Genomic DNA, 15,755 nt, shown 5'->3' with positions numbered 1-15,755 from the left:
GTTTGCTGATGACATTTCTAATATACACAAGAAATTTAAGATTAGAGGAAATAGGAAAAAAGAAAGGAACATATATAAATAATTTAGCCCTTTTTGTTTGGATGATCAAATTGCTTTCTTCATCAGTTTCTGGCAACTTCAAGATTGTTGTATCTTTCTGGAATTGTCCTGGAGAGTCCACCTAGACAAACAGATATCTTTGTCTTGGTTTGTAGTTTAAGTCTTCTGGAAAAAAAATGTTTTTTCAGTTAAAACATGAAGAAAAGAAAAAGAAAAACACCTGTTCTTCAAATGTGTTTCAGTAGTCTTAGCAATCTTAAGACTTTTTACCATGTAGAACAAACATGCTTTCTGGCTTATAATTAAAGCTTGGTTAAAAGACGGAAATATCCATGAATATCCACTTACATTTTTCTTCTTGTGCTGAGAGAAGAATCTTGACAGTAGCATTTATTGATTATCTATCAAGAGATTATAATGATACCCAAGGTATTTCTATACCCTGGTTATTTTAAAATGTCATTCTCATTTTAAGAATGCTCTGAGGCCACAAACCTCATTTTTCACATGGGTAAGCCTAAGGTCAGAAGCCTTGTTAGTTCCTATGGATGCCGCAGCAGATCACCAACTTTCTACTGCCTCATAGCTCTAGGGCAATGGTTCTCAACCTTCCTAACACTGTGACTCTTTAGTATAGTGTTTCATGCTGTGATGACCCCAGCCATAAAATTATTTTTGCTTCTGGTTCATAACTAATTTTGCTGTGGTTATGAATCATACTGTAAATATTTTTTTAATGTTTGCCAAAGGGGTTACGACCCTGCTTTAGAGATTGCAAGTCTGATACAAGGTGCTAGTAGGGTTGTTTTCTTCTGAGGGCTCTGAGAAAGAATCTATCCATGTCTCTTCTTTCGGTATTGTCTCTGTCCAAATTTCCCCTTTTCTAACGGCAACAGCACTAATGACATCATCTTGTTTGGTTTGTGTTGGTGCAGTGCTAAGTTTGTCCACTCTGTGCAAGTTCTTTACCACTGAACTGCATCACAACCAATCACTTAATATGATCATTTTCAAAAGTCCTATTTCTGAATTGGGTCATGTTTCCTGGCACAAATATGATTATTCCATCATAGATAGTAGGTCCTTTATTCAGTGTTTCTCTTCCTCCCCTCTCCCCACCCTGCCATGATCCCCATTTTAAACAGTTTTATTTAAGGCATTGCATAGCCACCCAGGAAACAGTGCTTACAATGTGCAGTGATATCTCTTCTCTCTGCACGTGTTCTGTGGCGAAGTACTGAAAATGCCCAGAAGCTTACTGTAGCAGCTCTTAGTTTAAAATTGCCCTAGAACTTGGTGGACTTGGGTCCTTCATATATTTCTCTATGGAACTATGCTATGATTCTCCTTGGATTGATTTAACGTTTTCAATGACGGGCCCTGAAGAAGCACCACCAGAGGGAGGAGCTCTCCAGTCTGGGAAAAGCCCAGGCATTCCTCCTGGCATGCCACCAGCATTATGGGACAGCTTGGTGGTGATGGGGTGGTGGTTGGATTGCATTCTTTCTCCTGTTCTTTCTTCTCTTCAGCTTCTTCCTTCTCTGCAGTCTGATTCTTATCTAGCCAATTATTGTTTCATTATACTTATCTAGAACCTTCTGTTTCTCATCTTCAACTGTTGCTATCATATTGAATGCATAGAATTCCAGGGAATTCTTGAGCAATACTTTATCTCTCTCTTTCTTTTCATCTTTGTACTTCAAAGCTTCTTGGACCATGCACTTTTCTTCCTTGCTCAAGGGGCCCTTGTGTTGAGTGATGCTGGTCTTGTTCTCCTTTTTTGTGCTTTTATCTACAGTAGAAAGATTAAGGATGATGACTTCAATCTGAGAAATATCACAGGGTACAGAAGCTACGCCTGTGAGCTCAAACTTTCCATGCAGGTTGTTGTTCCTGGTCACGGCTCTGTTATCTTCATGTACCGGAATGACATCATACCTGCCGGTTGTTAGAGCAGGTGGTGAAGATCTGTTTGTCTGGTTGGTAGGAGTGACAATATTGTGCTTGATGAGGATGGTCATGACTGTACCAGCAGTTTCAGTACCGAGGGGAAGAGGAATGACATCCAAGAGGAACAAGTCCTGAACATTCTCAGTATTGTGTCCAGATAGAGTTGTCTCCAGGTGGTCACCTGGACAGCTGTACTGTAAGCAATAGCTTCTTCAGGGTTAATGCTCATGTTCCGTTCTTTTCCATTGAAGAAGTCTTGTAGAAGCTTCTGAATCTTGGGGATCCTGGTAGAACCACTCACCAGGACGGTATCATGGAAAGGGCCTTTTCTACAGGGTCCAGAATGCCACAGAAACAGGTCAGCATTCACTTCTTCAAATTGAGCAAGGGTAATGGTAATGGTAAGGGTTAGGGTAATAGAGGTAATGAAGTTGATTCCATCAGAGAGAATTAGTCTCGTTACCAGCCTTGGTGCTGGAGTAGAGAGTAAGTGCCTGTTTGCCAGCAGTACACAGACAAGAGACAACTCTCTTGTTTTCACTGATGTCCTTGTGCTTACATTTAAACTGAACGTTAAAATGGTTGATCATCCAGTTGTCTGTCTTCTCTACCCAAGTGGGTGCTTCCAGCTGTAAATTAGACCTCAAAAATGAGGATTGGGGCTGGAGAGGAGGATCAGAGTTTAAGAGTGCTGGCTGTTCTTCCAAAGGTCCTAAGTTCAAGTCCCAGCAACCACATGGTGGCTCATAACCATCTATAATGTGATCTGATGCCCTCTTCTGGTGTGTAGGCGTACATGCAGGCAAAAACATTGTATACATAATCAATAAATAAAGCTTTTTTAAAAAATGAGGGTTGACACATCAAAAATATTATCTCCCAAATAAAAAATCAGCACATTTCTTTCATCTCTAAGCTTTCTATCTAAGCCATAAGCAGTAACAGCAGTAGTCGGTTAGTTGGTAGTTCTAAGGACATTGAGCCCAATATCTACATTTTTTTGTTGTGTGCCCCTGGGAGTCATTGCAGTAAGCTGACACAGTGATCACAGTGTTGGTAACAGTCTTTCCAACATAGGTTTCTCAGTTTTCTTCATCTTTGTCAGAACCATAGAACATATCGCCTCTAGGCAGAAGCTTTTTGTCCCCCTTGGTATTCTACTTGGACATTGGACCGGCTTGCATCGTTCACCACCATAAAGGCCCAGTGCTTTATATCAGACTGGACAACAGCATCATTAAGTCTACACCCATCAGACATTTGGTATTTGAAAAAAAAAACCTGTTGTTGGGGTTCTTCAGAACCCAGCTCTTCACAGCATCCCCAATTAATCACTGTATCAGCAGAAGCAGTACAGCTTTGTGTGGCTCAGTTACTGCCGTCAGCGCCAGTTCTCCTCCTCCATGCTTGAAGACACACAGGAGTAGGTGATGCCAAGATCAGTGCCAACTGCAGGCTCTTTAGACATGTTTGCTTGAGTGTAGGCCCAGTTGTGCTGGCAATAAGATGACACCAACCCACAAAGCTGCTATTGTATTCAATGAGTCAGTTTCATAAGTAGAGAGTTCCTACTTGTAGTGCCAATAAATAGTATTTTTTAAATAATGTGTATAATTTAAATACCAAATTTATAATTAATTTTCTAATATTGTCTTATGTCTGGTGAGATTTTATTTAAAATTAACTGAGTTTCTATCACATTACAATAGACTTTCTAGTTATAATAGTTTTCACACTTAGGTCTGAGCTTAAATATGAACTTTCATTAATAAAATTCAGAAGGTCCAATGTGCACTTCTCTTCCATCAGAACACTATGTAAATGATTGTAAGTACTTCCTGACAGGTCATCTCTGTATTTCATAGCTCTAGAGTTCTACTATCACAATGCTAATGTACATACTTTCTATGATTAGGCATATGATTTGGAAAAACAAAGCTATACTAGCATAAAAACAACAATCTATGACAGCACTCATGAAGCCTTATTAATAATAGATATCTTTTTGTTCACTGTTGTTGCTTTAATTTTGGTTATGGGTATTTTACCTGCATGTGTGTTTGTGCACCATGAGCATGCTCTGTGTCTGAAGAAGTCAGAGGATGGTGTCGGGTCCCCTGAGCTGGAGTTACGGATGCTTGTGAGCAATTATGTGGGTTCTAGGAATTGAGCAGCCAGGGCTTTTAACCACTGTGCCATCGCTCTAGCCCCTCACCCATTGCCATTTGTATTTAGTATGTCCAAATTCTGCAGAAATTTGGTGAGGAATCTTTTAAGTTGGCTTCTAGCTTTATCACATCCTTTTCCCCCTTCCCAGCAGAGGGGCTTTGTTTGTGTTAGCAAGCACTCTGCCATTGAACTGTATCCCCAGAGTTTTTCTTGAAGTTAAAAAAACATTTCAACTAGTTTCTTTGGTACCCTGGATAGTAACATTAGAAAACTAAAGTCTGATGTTTGATGTCTTCATTGTTGTTCCAAGTGTCTAAAGGACAGAGACAGAGTGTGCGAGTATTAAAAGTTATACTTATTTTTATGTTTATGTTTTTTAATAATTATTTCATGTGTATGAGTTTCTTTACTTGCATTATGTGTGAGTCTGCTGCTTATGAAAGCCAGAAAAGGCCAATAGGTCCCCAGCAGTCAGGAAGCAGAGCAAGAACAGGATGTAGGGCTTGTCTATAAAAACCTCAAAACCTCCCCCAGTGACACACCTCTAGCAAAGCTCTACCTCCTAAATGTTTACTAGGCTTTCCAAATAGTGCTGTCATCTGGGGACAGAGTACCCAAACACGGAATCTTACAGGATACTTTTCACACTTCGCTAAAGGCATCTACAGGCCACTAATTAAGTCCTGACCCAGGTGTTCAAAGGAGATTTGATTGAATTAATTGATGCAGATCTTACAGATATTTTAAGGGTGCTTTTGGGGGGACGTTTTTGTTTGTTTGGTTTGTTCTTTCTTTGGTTGGCTTGGTTTGGTTTTGTTTGGTTTTTGAGTCAGGGTTTCTCTGTATAGCCTTGGCTGTCCTTCAGGCTGGCATCTGCCTCCCTCTGCTGGGATTACAGGCATATGCCACCACTGCCTGGCTTTTGGTTTAGTTTTAAACCTAGGGATTCTTTGTTGATATTTCATTGGACCAAATAGTATGTGCATTTAACTCCGTGTTAGAAGCTATCTGGCCTTTTCTTTTAGATATAAATGGGCCATGGTTGGGGAATATAAGGGAAGGATATTGCACCTCATTCTTTGTCCCGTCTATTTGTAGAAATGTGAACATTCTTGGACAATTTAAACTTGCTTTCTAGAGCTCCCAGAATGCCTCTTTCAAGAGGGACCAAAAAGTCTGCTTTTTATTGCCTTTTCCACTGTAACCCAGTCGCCTGCTTAGGTGAGATTTGTAGTAGAAGGAAAAACGGTCCACCAGCCTGGTGAGCTATGACCTTCCTTCTTTACAGAGGCAGCTTGAGACTGTCTTGGCCTAGATGGTACTCACACTGGCCCGCCAAGAGAGCAAACAGCGATTGCTTGTCTGTAGCTCCAAGTCTTACCTGCTTGAATAATAAAGACCAAATTAGCAAAGAAAAAGGTGTTTTAAATAAATTATTGTATAGAGCATTTTTAAAGGCAAATTGTAGAGGTATTAAGAGAAAAAAAATTTTTGTGAATGCAGAAGATGAAGGAATGAAACATTCTATTACTATCAAGTATATTCTAGTCAACTAAATACTTCACATACGTGTATCATGGGAAATGGCAGAAGTAGGTTTCTATCCATTTCATCATTACTTCTCACCTTTTCTCACCAAGCAGAGCTTGTCCAATCCAACACATTGTACCTAAAATTTCATTTGGAATTAGCACCCTGTACCATATTCTTGTTTATTTTAATACAAAGTGGTATGAATTACTACTTTATAAAATTGGTACCTTTAAAGATGTGCTGTTTATCGGATGACTCCATGTTCTTCTGGCATATATGGTCTCTTATTCTTGTTTCTGCTCCAGGTTAGAGCTTCTAAGACTTTCTACTGTTGAGCTGTTATGCCTCAGAAATTTTCAGGCAATCATGTGGACATACATGCATAAAATGGGTGTACAAATCAAATATTGACTGGTACTAAATCATAATGTTATTTTAAAATACTTTCTTGGTATATGTATATTTTACCACATTATTAAAGATTAATATAAATTTTCATACTAATAAGATGAACCTGCTTATTTACTTTACATAGAAGTCATGGCTGAATATTTGATACTTTAAATTTAGTGCCCTCTCAATATTTTTCAGGCTTGATAAATGTTTTTATTTTTACAATCATCAGTGTTGAGAATACTACTTCATATTTTCATATTATGTAAAATGTCAGAAGTAGGTTTAAGCTCATTTCAGATATTGTTGGAAATAATGTCCTAATACCAAGCCAAATTTCATTTAATAATGTTTAATGAAACTTGGATCATCAATTCACACAGCTATTCTTAAAAACCAAGCATCCTTATAATACAATTCAAAAGTACAGGTTTTTATTTAAATTTCTTTTTAGTGTGTGTGTGTGTGTGTGTGTGTGTGTGTGTGTGTGTACATGAGTTTATATAGACTATGTGTGTACAGGTGCCTCAGAAGGCCAGAAGAGGGCATTTGATCCTCTGGAACTGGATTTACAGATAATTATGAGCCACCTGATGTAGGTTTTGGGAACTAAGCCTAGCTCCTTTGCTAGAGTGGCTTGTGCTATTAATGGCTAAGCTATCTCTCCAGCCCCAAACATGCTATAGTTTGAAACGTATGTACTGATAATGATAGGAAAATACTAAGTCCTATATGTTTCTATATGAGAGCAGAAATCTTTGTAAGACAGTAATCATACTTATTTTATAATACATAGTGGTCTTGAGTCTGAACTGAGGTGCCTTAAGCAACGTTGGTTTGCACTGGGTGGTATGACAGCATGCACAGTTCAAAATGTTCATACTGTAGCTTCAGAACCAAGGCTGCAGTGAAGTAGTGTAGTATAACACTGGACAAGTGCTGACTCTAACATCCTGTTTATTATACACGTTTTATATATAGCTATTATATACATCTTTATTTCATAACATATTAAAAACCAGACATCCAGCATGCCTGAAGATACATGCAAGTAAAAACAGGTTATTAATGGGAGGAAACCCTTAAGAACCCGACTTTTATCTAGAATATTATTTGTATGCACTTAATTTTAAGCACAGTGTCTTTGCTACGAACTATTGGTCTCCTTCCTCAGTAATGAAACAAGCCATTTTCGTCTTCTGATTTAGTCTCTCTTTCCCCTTCTCACTCACTCCCTCTCCCTCCTCCCCTCCTCCCCTCCAGTTTCCCGAATGTGTAATTCGACGTTAAAGTGTAGGTCTTGAAAGAACTTGGATCTTGATGTCAACAAACCTGGTTTGAAATCCTGACCCCAAATTATTAATGTGCCATTGGGTAAAAAGTGCTTTAGTTTTCTGTGCTTCAGTTTCTTTATTCCTAAGAATTTAGCAGTGTTTGTGTAGATCTTCTGGATTCGTTATATCTGAAAGGTTGTTACTTAATTTCAAACTTTAATAAACATATTTAGTAAGGATATATGCACAGAAAGTCTCTCTCACACACACAGAGGTCCGTTAAGTGGTGTTGCTTGAAAATGCCTATTCTGCAGTTACATGGGCCATTTGGGGACGATGCATATTCTAAGTAACAAACTACCTTCTTCTTGAGTTTGCTTTTGATGGGAGCGTGTTGCATAATAGGCAACAGTCAGATAATCTGCTTTGTTATTTTGGTAGTATAAAAGATTCATACATAATGAGTATCTGCTCTCAAAGATGCTTTTGTACACTCTCCCCTGTTTCAGCGTTTATGCTGTTGTCGTGTTTTAAGTAGGACTCTCTCCTGACAGTGTGTGTTAATAACTGGAAAATTCCCTATCAGTAGACTAGCACCATCTTGGCAAGCCTGTGGTCTGCGCCTACCTTGCTAATTGTTTCCTTGGGATTATTTGGATTGTGTAGAAAGCCTTTTGCAAATCCTCTTATTACTGAAGTCATTGTTGCCAGCAGGAATAAGATTAAAGGTGCTTAAGTCTGTAGAGTTGTTTCTAATTTGTTCATGTCATTTCAGTGGCATTTTAACAGAACTCTGTCTCCTGTCCCTCCCTTCTCCCCCGGTACTACCTCAAGTTAGGTCCAAGATGCCAGGCCATTGGAAGAAATCTCATTTTATGCTCCTAATTATTATGCTGGCACTCAGGAGATAATTTTTCCCTTCATGCACTGCCAATTAATATGCAAATGAGCTGATAAATATTTATGTATTCATTTAAATTATGCAGGGAGTGCTTTCAGTGTATTCTGTAAATGAATTGTTCCTGGACTTCAAAGTACTGGCTGCTGTGCTAACGAGGAGAGATTTGCATAAGGCCCTAATCACATGCATACTGATTAAGCTTCATTATGGAAACTGCCAGCTGCAATCTTTGTTTCTATTTTATTACAAAAAGGGGAACTTTTCATGCTTCAGTTGCCTTGACAATGTCAGTCCTAGCTGGTAGAAGAGACTAAAACTCCTCTGAGCAACTGAAGTTTCCTTATTCAGTTGAAGATTGCTATGGTGTAACTGAAGTTGTATTTTGCTTCTCTTATTAATCCACTTTCCACCCCTCCCACCCTTGTTCTCTTAAGAACCTAGTACAGATTGTTAGAAATAGTAGTACCTTCCTTTCTCCACCCCAAACGCTACCTATTCCTTGTTGCTTTGGACTGTCTGCACCTCCTGAAGATCTTACAGCAATGCTGGACTGCAGTGACTGTGTTCTAGGTGGGTACAGCACAGTTCTTTTCTCACAGCTTTAATATGGAAATAGCATATGTGGGATTGACTATGCATAAAGGCTCCATCACATATGCAACAACATGGGGGAGGAGGAAGAGGAGGAGGAGGAGGAGGAAGAGGAGGAGGAGGAAAGCATTTGCAAGGCAAGAGCATGCTTGAGTTTGCTGTAGGTCCCTCCCTAGGACTTCTGGTTCAGAGAGTATTCTCAGCAAATAATGTATTTGAATTTGGCTTACATGGAGGACATTTTCACTTTGTGGAAATTTCTATACAAAGTAGTGTGTATAGTTTTTTTTTTTAACACATTTTAAATCAGAAACAAAATATATACTATATCAAAATAATATACATACTAATAAAATGGTTTGCCTATCTAATAAGAATGCCTCATACAAAACCAAAAAATGGTAAATGACAATTTAAGGTAATGTCATAGTGCCAAATTAATACCATTACTGTTACTACAGAGGGAATCACAGTAGTCACTGCACTGGTGACCAATTTCCAGATTTTAGAAGTTATTGCCTATTATCAAATTTCTCTATGATTAGTCACTTTGATTTCTTAAAACCAACTGTTTTATACAAAACTACAGTTTTAGGTATTATGGAAAGCCTGTTACAGTGTGTTCCTTACAAAACAGGAAGCCTTTTGGAAAGGCGGAGGTTCTGCTTGAATTTTGGGGTGACTTAATATGGGTTGAGGTGCTTTGGTTTAGATAGATGATGCTTTGTGATGGTCATATTTTGTTAAGTTTTTTTCTGTTTACATGAAGAATGAAGCCTCTTTAGGAAAATCTGATAGAAACCACAAGAATTGACTATCTTAAACTTAAAACTTTAGCAAATGATTTTATTTCATGTGTGTATTTTTCCATTCTTGAAATTAAAGCAATTATTAATGATAAAGTAAATATATATGCCCAAATGCCTGAATTCTTATAGAGAAAATATGTTGGCAGTAATAATTGCCCATCAGAGTGAAAACTACTATCTTGGGGATGCACATGACACAAACAATAAATTGATGTTAGTTAGGATTTTAATTCAGTAGTAATTTATAGACTACAAATTAGAGTCATGATCAGCTAAATGACATAGGCTTCTGTTTTTCCTATTACTAATGAAAAAGTAAATATCAATAAATAATTTACTTATTTCCTCTTTTACATTTACCAAGCTTGAAACTCAAGAAGTGAAAGGAAAATGTCTTTTTCAGCTATTTTTACCATCTATTTTTAAATGTCAGAAATTATGTCTATTACTTAGAGTTGACACTAAGCATCATTGAAACAGACTTCTCATCATTGTTTCAGAATTTTATCTACTAATATAGTTTAGTGTATTTTACTTATTTATAAAATCAGAATTTTATTTATTCTGTTTTGTGTTCAAAGTAATATTGTAAAATGCCTTTGAATGTCTTGACAGTTCAATAAAAGGTCCTTAGAATAGTCATGTAAAATACCTGTGACATCATTTTCAAATTTATAGCTGTAGAATTAGGCTATGAATTACGCAAGGCCAGGCTCATAATTTGTTAAAACTTAGGCTTCTTGGTTACTGTGATGTCTGTGCCTGAGAAAATTGTTAACTCCTTTTGTACATGTTTACTGATTTATTTTTTTCTGTACTTTAAAATATGTCTTTCATAAAGGAAACATTGAGTGGATATATATGTTTGAATTTGTGTTATTTGTTAACTTTTATAAGATTTTTAGTTAAGTCATACAGAAAGCTAATTTTTGCTAAGTTGTACACCTGGTTCTTTCAAACCTTAGTGTGCTTTCAGGTGGTATTTAAATTTTTTTGGACAGTGGGGGAGGAAGTTGTAGAATGACTTCATTTATGACCACAAACATACAAATTTAAACGTTTTGAATAAGCCAGAGAAACTAAGAGCTGCCTAGGCCCATAAGACACATATCAGTTATAAAGATTTATTAGAAAAGATATTGCCTAGTATTTAGAGAACATACTGCCCAGTTTCTATGTTATGAAATGTGGAAGAAAGGAAGCTGGTGTTTTTCCTCATTTCTTACACATGTGGGTAATACAACCATGGACAACATGGTTGGAGCTTACAGTGATTGTTTTGACTTCCTAATTAAACATTTCCTGCAGATGGTTTTAGAAAGTCGATATAATATAGTTTGATTTGTTTTCTAATAATAACTTAGCTAATGGTCCTTAGCAAAGGAGAAAGCGTAGAACTTACTTGATAATAATCTTACTGCATGACAGATCCGCTGAATCTGTAGTAGATGTACAGCAAATGTCGGCTCTGTCTGTTCTGCTCCCCCTTTGGAGGAAGGAGTGAGGCGCAGTTGTTCTTGTCTCTTCTCCTGCATACTTCCTGGAGTTGCCTATAGTGGCTGACTACAATTTACTACACTAAAAAGAAGTAACCCTAAAGTAGCCGATTTATTTGTAAGTGGATGTGACTCTTAGAACTATGGAGACTCCTGTTATGCCTTCTGGTGCAGTTTGCTATGCTCAATGTTGATGAGGCATGTATTGGGCATACCACCATGGTGACACTATTTTGGGCAGGGAAGTCAAATGGATGTGTTCGGACAAGTTTCTTTTCATCTATTAGATTATTATTAACTATGAATTTCTTTCCGTTATAATTAACTAATATCTTTGCTTTTAGAAAAAGAATCATTTGGGAATAATCGGTCTTACTTTTTGAGATATTTTCTGCTTTCCAGTTTATTTTAAATATATATTACACTTGTCTGTTGTAAAGAAATTACTTTTTAGCGTGTCAGACTGTAATATAATCTTTTGGCTTAGTTTTTTTTTTTTTTTCTTAAAATAAACTTATAATTGGTTAGAAAGAGTTTATTTATGGGTTCCGTTATGATGTAGGGACTCCTGAATATCTTTCAGGGAGCCTTTGACTCAGTTTGTAATGTAGCAGCCTGCCACAGGGCTTATTGAAGTGAGCACTCTGACGTCAGTTAACCCTTGCCTATGCCATAGTTTTGCTGCCTTAACTTCATCTTCACCCCCTAGTTTTTTTTTAAACACCTTTCTGCCTTTGGCTTATTGCAGACTCAAGAATGAACAATCCGTCAGAAACCAATAAATCATCTATGGAGAGTGGAGATGCCAGCACAGGTAAGAAAATGTCCCCTTATCTATCTTTTACATTAGTTCTGATAGAGGTAAAATGACATTCTCCACTTAACTTGGATATGAATTTGACAAATACAGAGAAGTTTGTGTGTTTGCTTGTAAAGTATGACTCAGTACTCTAGGAGCTGGAATTGTGTGTGTTAGCATTATCTAACTCCTGAGGAGGGCCTCATTTATCTGGTTCCTTCCAGCAGGGAAACTTAAGAGTAGTGATGGGAATGGTTTTTTGGGGTACAATCCTAGGTTAGGATTATGGATTTGCCACTTAATAACTGTGATTTTTAGGCAGTTTCCTCAGTTTTTTGGGGGCTTAATTTATTCAGTAGGGGTATTTCATGGGTTACCATGAGTATTGGGTGAAGAAACACATGTGAAGCATTAAAGCACCGTATGTACCAGAAGCTATCCAGTTAAGTTTCTTGGTTATAGGCATAATTAGAATAGGCTACCCTGCATTTGGTGTAAATTATGCTAAACTTACGATGGTGTCAGGAAGGAGTTATAAGCACATCTAATATATCCTTTCATTTCATTTTAATAAAATGTATACTTGACCAAACCGCTTATCAAGAGAAAACTAAGCATCATATAAACGAAAGAACTGAAAGTCCTTTGAGAGAGAGGTAAGCCTGTAAAAATGCATTCAGGCCATCCTTATAAGTCAGTCAGCTCACAGAGCATTGATAATATAACTGTATCATCTGATGGATATGGTACAAGGGTTTCCCCAGTCTCTGGTGCAGGCAAAAATTAAAATATTAAACCACATTATGGGAAGTGTGGGCAATTAAGTCATAGAAAGTCATTGTTTGTAAAGTAAACTAGGTTTTTCACTTATAGAAAGTGTTTCCTCCCTCTGACTATGTTTCAAAATTTAACTGTGGGAGGTGTTAAGAATGACAGTGTCTTGGAACTTTGTTGCCTGTTGCTCCTAATCATACAGGAGAGGACTGGGCTGACTAAGCAGAAGTCTTGTCCTGTATTTGGGAGACTGAGGCTGTCCTCTTGAGTTCTGTCATATTTACTATGTTCCTGGTTCTCTTGTTCAGGCTAGCTAAATAGACTACCATGGTATCTCTCCCTAAGAGGGGGAAGAGCATCATTGCATTCTGTCTGAGTTACCATCCAGATTTCTTGTTTCTGTTCCTTGTTTGACCCCTTCTGGAACTTGTAGCACTGACTTATGCTGATAAGTGCCATTGCCAAAGGTATTTGCAGAGAGTAACTAGGCAGTCAAACCTACAAAGAGGCAAGGGAAGTGTGGGTAGAATTCCCACATCTAAAGAATAGCTTCCAAATTTCTTTAAAGGATAAACTCAGAATAATTATAGAATGCTGAAAATATCCACTATGTCAGACCCCTTGAGAATCATATAAAAGTAAATATATTACTTTTAATACCACAATTTCTGTAAGTACCATTTATTGAGTGCCTATAATATTATAACCTTTGTTGTATTTTTAAAAATCCTTAGTGCAGTGCATATTACCTGATTTCAGTTAGATTCTTATGACAGGCTAGATACTATTTCAAGGAATAGGGAGTTGAAGTATAAAACCAGAAAAGGAAATAAAGGAAAATTTAGATTAGTACCCACTCTATTTAAGGTTTTTCTCATGAGCTATAATATATAAAATTGGACATTTAAGTATCACATTATGTGTGTTTAAACCTAAAGTCATTGGTAGACCCATGTAAGGTAAATTCTGGCTAGAGCACTTGTTGAACATTTTGTGAATTTCTTGACTTGTGGCAATATGGAATGTAACAGACTCCTTTTCATACAACTGAGAATTATTTATCTACCTATTTGTTTATAAAAACAATGTGTCACTGGAATACTTCATGTAAATTAAAACAAACAAACAAAAATCAGGCTGGCCTTGAACTCCTAAAGATCTTGGTGCCTCTGCCTCAAGAGTGCTGGGATCAAAGATGTGTGCCACAGTCCCAGATAGATGCTTTTTAAGAGCAGTAATGCATCTTCCTAAACTTCTTTGTTTTCCCAACACCAGTAGTGACAGTTAATATTCTCTTTTCTCTATAAAAAGGAAATTAATTGCTTTTCTGTAAGATATTTGCTAATATAATAATATCTAGCTGGATCAAATATGAGCTGATTACCCTGTGAGGCTAGCAGCTCACTTCCTGTTTCTCTACTGCAGTGTGCACTACTTCATTGACACAAATTGTTCCCATATGTGACTATTACACTCACTCCAGAATAACACTTCATCACCGGCTCAGTGATCAGGGTCTGCCGCCATCCTCTTAGCACTCCCTGTTGGTAGTAGTTAGTTTAGAGATACAGACATGCATTTGTGTTCTGTTTTGTATATTAGGTTATTTGTTTGATGTATTAGAAATATTACAGTTTTTAAAAATAGGATGTGATGGGTCATCCCTATAAACACAGCAGCTGGGAAACTGAGGCAAGAAAACTTTGAGTTGGATGGCAGTGTAGGCTATATAACAAGACCTTGCCTCAAAAAAAGAAAAAGAAAGCCAGGCATGGTGGCACACACCTGTAATTCCAGCACTCAGGGAGGCAGAGGCAGGCGGATCTCTGAGTTCAAAGCCAGCCTGGCCTATACATAGAGTCCAGAACAGCCAGGGGTACATAGAGAAACCCTGTCTTGAAAAACCAAGGTGGGGGGGGGTGGGGGGGGGAAAGAAAGAAAAGGAAAAGGGGGAAGCAGCATTTGTATCATGATGATTTTTTTTAAAAAAAGCTTATTTAGATTATTTTATGCCTGTGTTTTGATTTTCATTTTAAAATGAACTTATAAACTGCTTACTCTTTTTCATTTATTTAACAATTTAATTGTGATTTTTTTTATAGTTTGTGAAAAAGTCTGAATTTTAAAGCAAATAACCTTGAATATTATATAAAATCAAAGTCTAAAACTTTATAGTGATCAACTTGTGTTGATCACTATTTTCTGAAATGCTCACAGCTGTAATAATTTTGATTTGTAAGATGTTAAGGGTAATGAGAGGTGTAAAGTTCAGACAAATCTGACAGTGCGTTTTGGACAGATAATCTTCAGATGTTCAAGGAATCTGGTTTGGATTTGTTCAGGTTTGCCTGTTTTGTATGTAAAGTGTTATAGTTGATATTATTAGATTATAGTACAGATGAGATCTTAGTCTTCAGAGCCTTAGTAACCCACCAGGCCTTCGGACCACAAGACGCACCATTTTTAGAGCAGTAAAACAAACAAACAAACAAACAAACAACAAAAAAAAAACAGTAAAAACAGCAATTAGACCATAATGCAAACCCTAATTTCCGTGCCACACACACACACACTTTTGGGGAGGGAGTGTGTCTTATGGTCTGAAAAATACAGTAAAACTGGTCCTGGAAACCTACAAGAAGAACTTTATGACAGGCGGATCTGGGTCCTGGGGTCCTCCTCAAACTAAGGCACCAGCCAAGGAGAATATAGGCAGTAAGCTTCGAACTCCTACCCAGACCTAGCCGATGAACAGGATATTCTCCACCATTGAGTGGAGAGTGCGTTCCAACTCTCACATGAACTCTGGTGCCCCTTTTCTGACCACATCCCCTGGATGGGGAGACCTGGTGGCACTCAGAGGAAGGATAGCAAGTTACCAAGAAGAGACTTGATAATCTAAGAGCATATACGGGGAGAGGAGGTCTCCCTCAATCACAGACATAGGGGAGGCGAGAAGGGGGGAAGCAGGAGGGAGGGAGGAATAGGAGGATACAAGGGAAGGGC

The 15,755-nt window shown here is 37.6% G+C and overlaps 1 protein-coding gene and 1 pseudogene across 7 annotated transcripts in view; one reads left to right on the top strand and one right to left on the bottom strand.

Annotated features, from left to right (window-relative positions):
• The window catches only part of Pou2f1 (POU class 2 homeobox 1), a 141,638-nt gene that overhangs the window by 57,495 nt on the left and 68,388 nt on the right, over positions 1 to 15,755 (top strand). For 6 of the 7 annotated variants that reach the window (XR_007830791.1, XM_051147773.1, XM_051147776.1 and 3 more), the window contains one exon: positions 11,925 to 11,990. Coding sequence is in view for 6 of the 7 variants with exons in the window: in XM_051147773.1 (XP_051003730.1) it covers positions 11,925 to 11,990 (66 nt within the window). In the remaining variant the exon portion in view is untranslated. Of the gene's footprint in view, positions 1 to 7,364; positions 8,851 to 11,924; positions 11,991 to 15,755 lie in introns of those variants that run through there. The other variant, XM_051147774.1, reaches the window with a different exon arrangement.
• On the bottom strand, positions 1,397 to 3,478 carry LOC127190891 (heat shock cognate 71 kDa protein-like; annotated as a pseudogene).

The sequence above is a fragment of the Acomys russatus genome, chromosome 6 (assembly GCF_903995435.1).
Source record: "Acomys russatus chromosome 6, mAcoRus1.1, whole genome shotgun sequence".
NCBI classification, from domain to species: Eukaryota; Metazoa; Chordata; class Mammalia; order Rodentia; family Muridae; genus Acomys; species Acomys russatus.
This window is presented reverse-complemented; position numbering and strand designations above follow the sequence as displayed.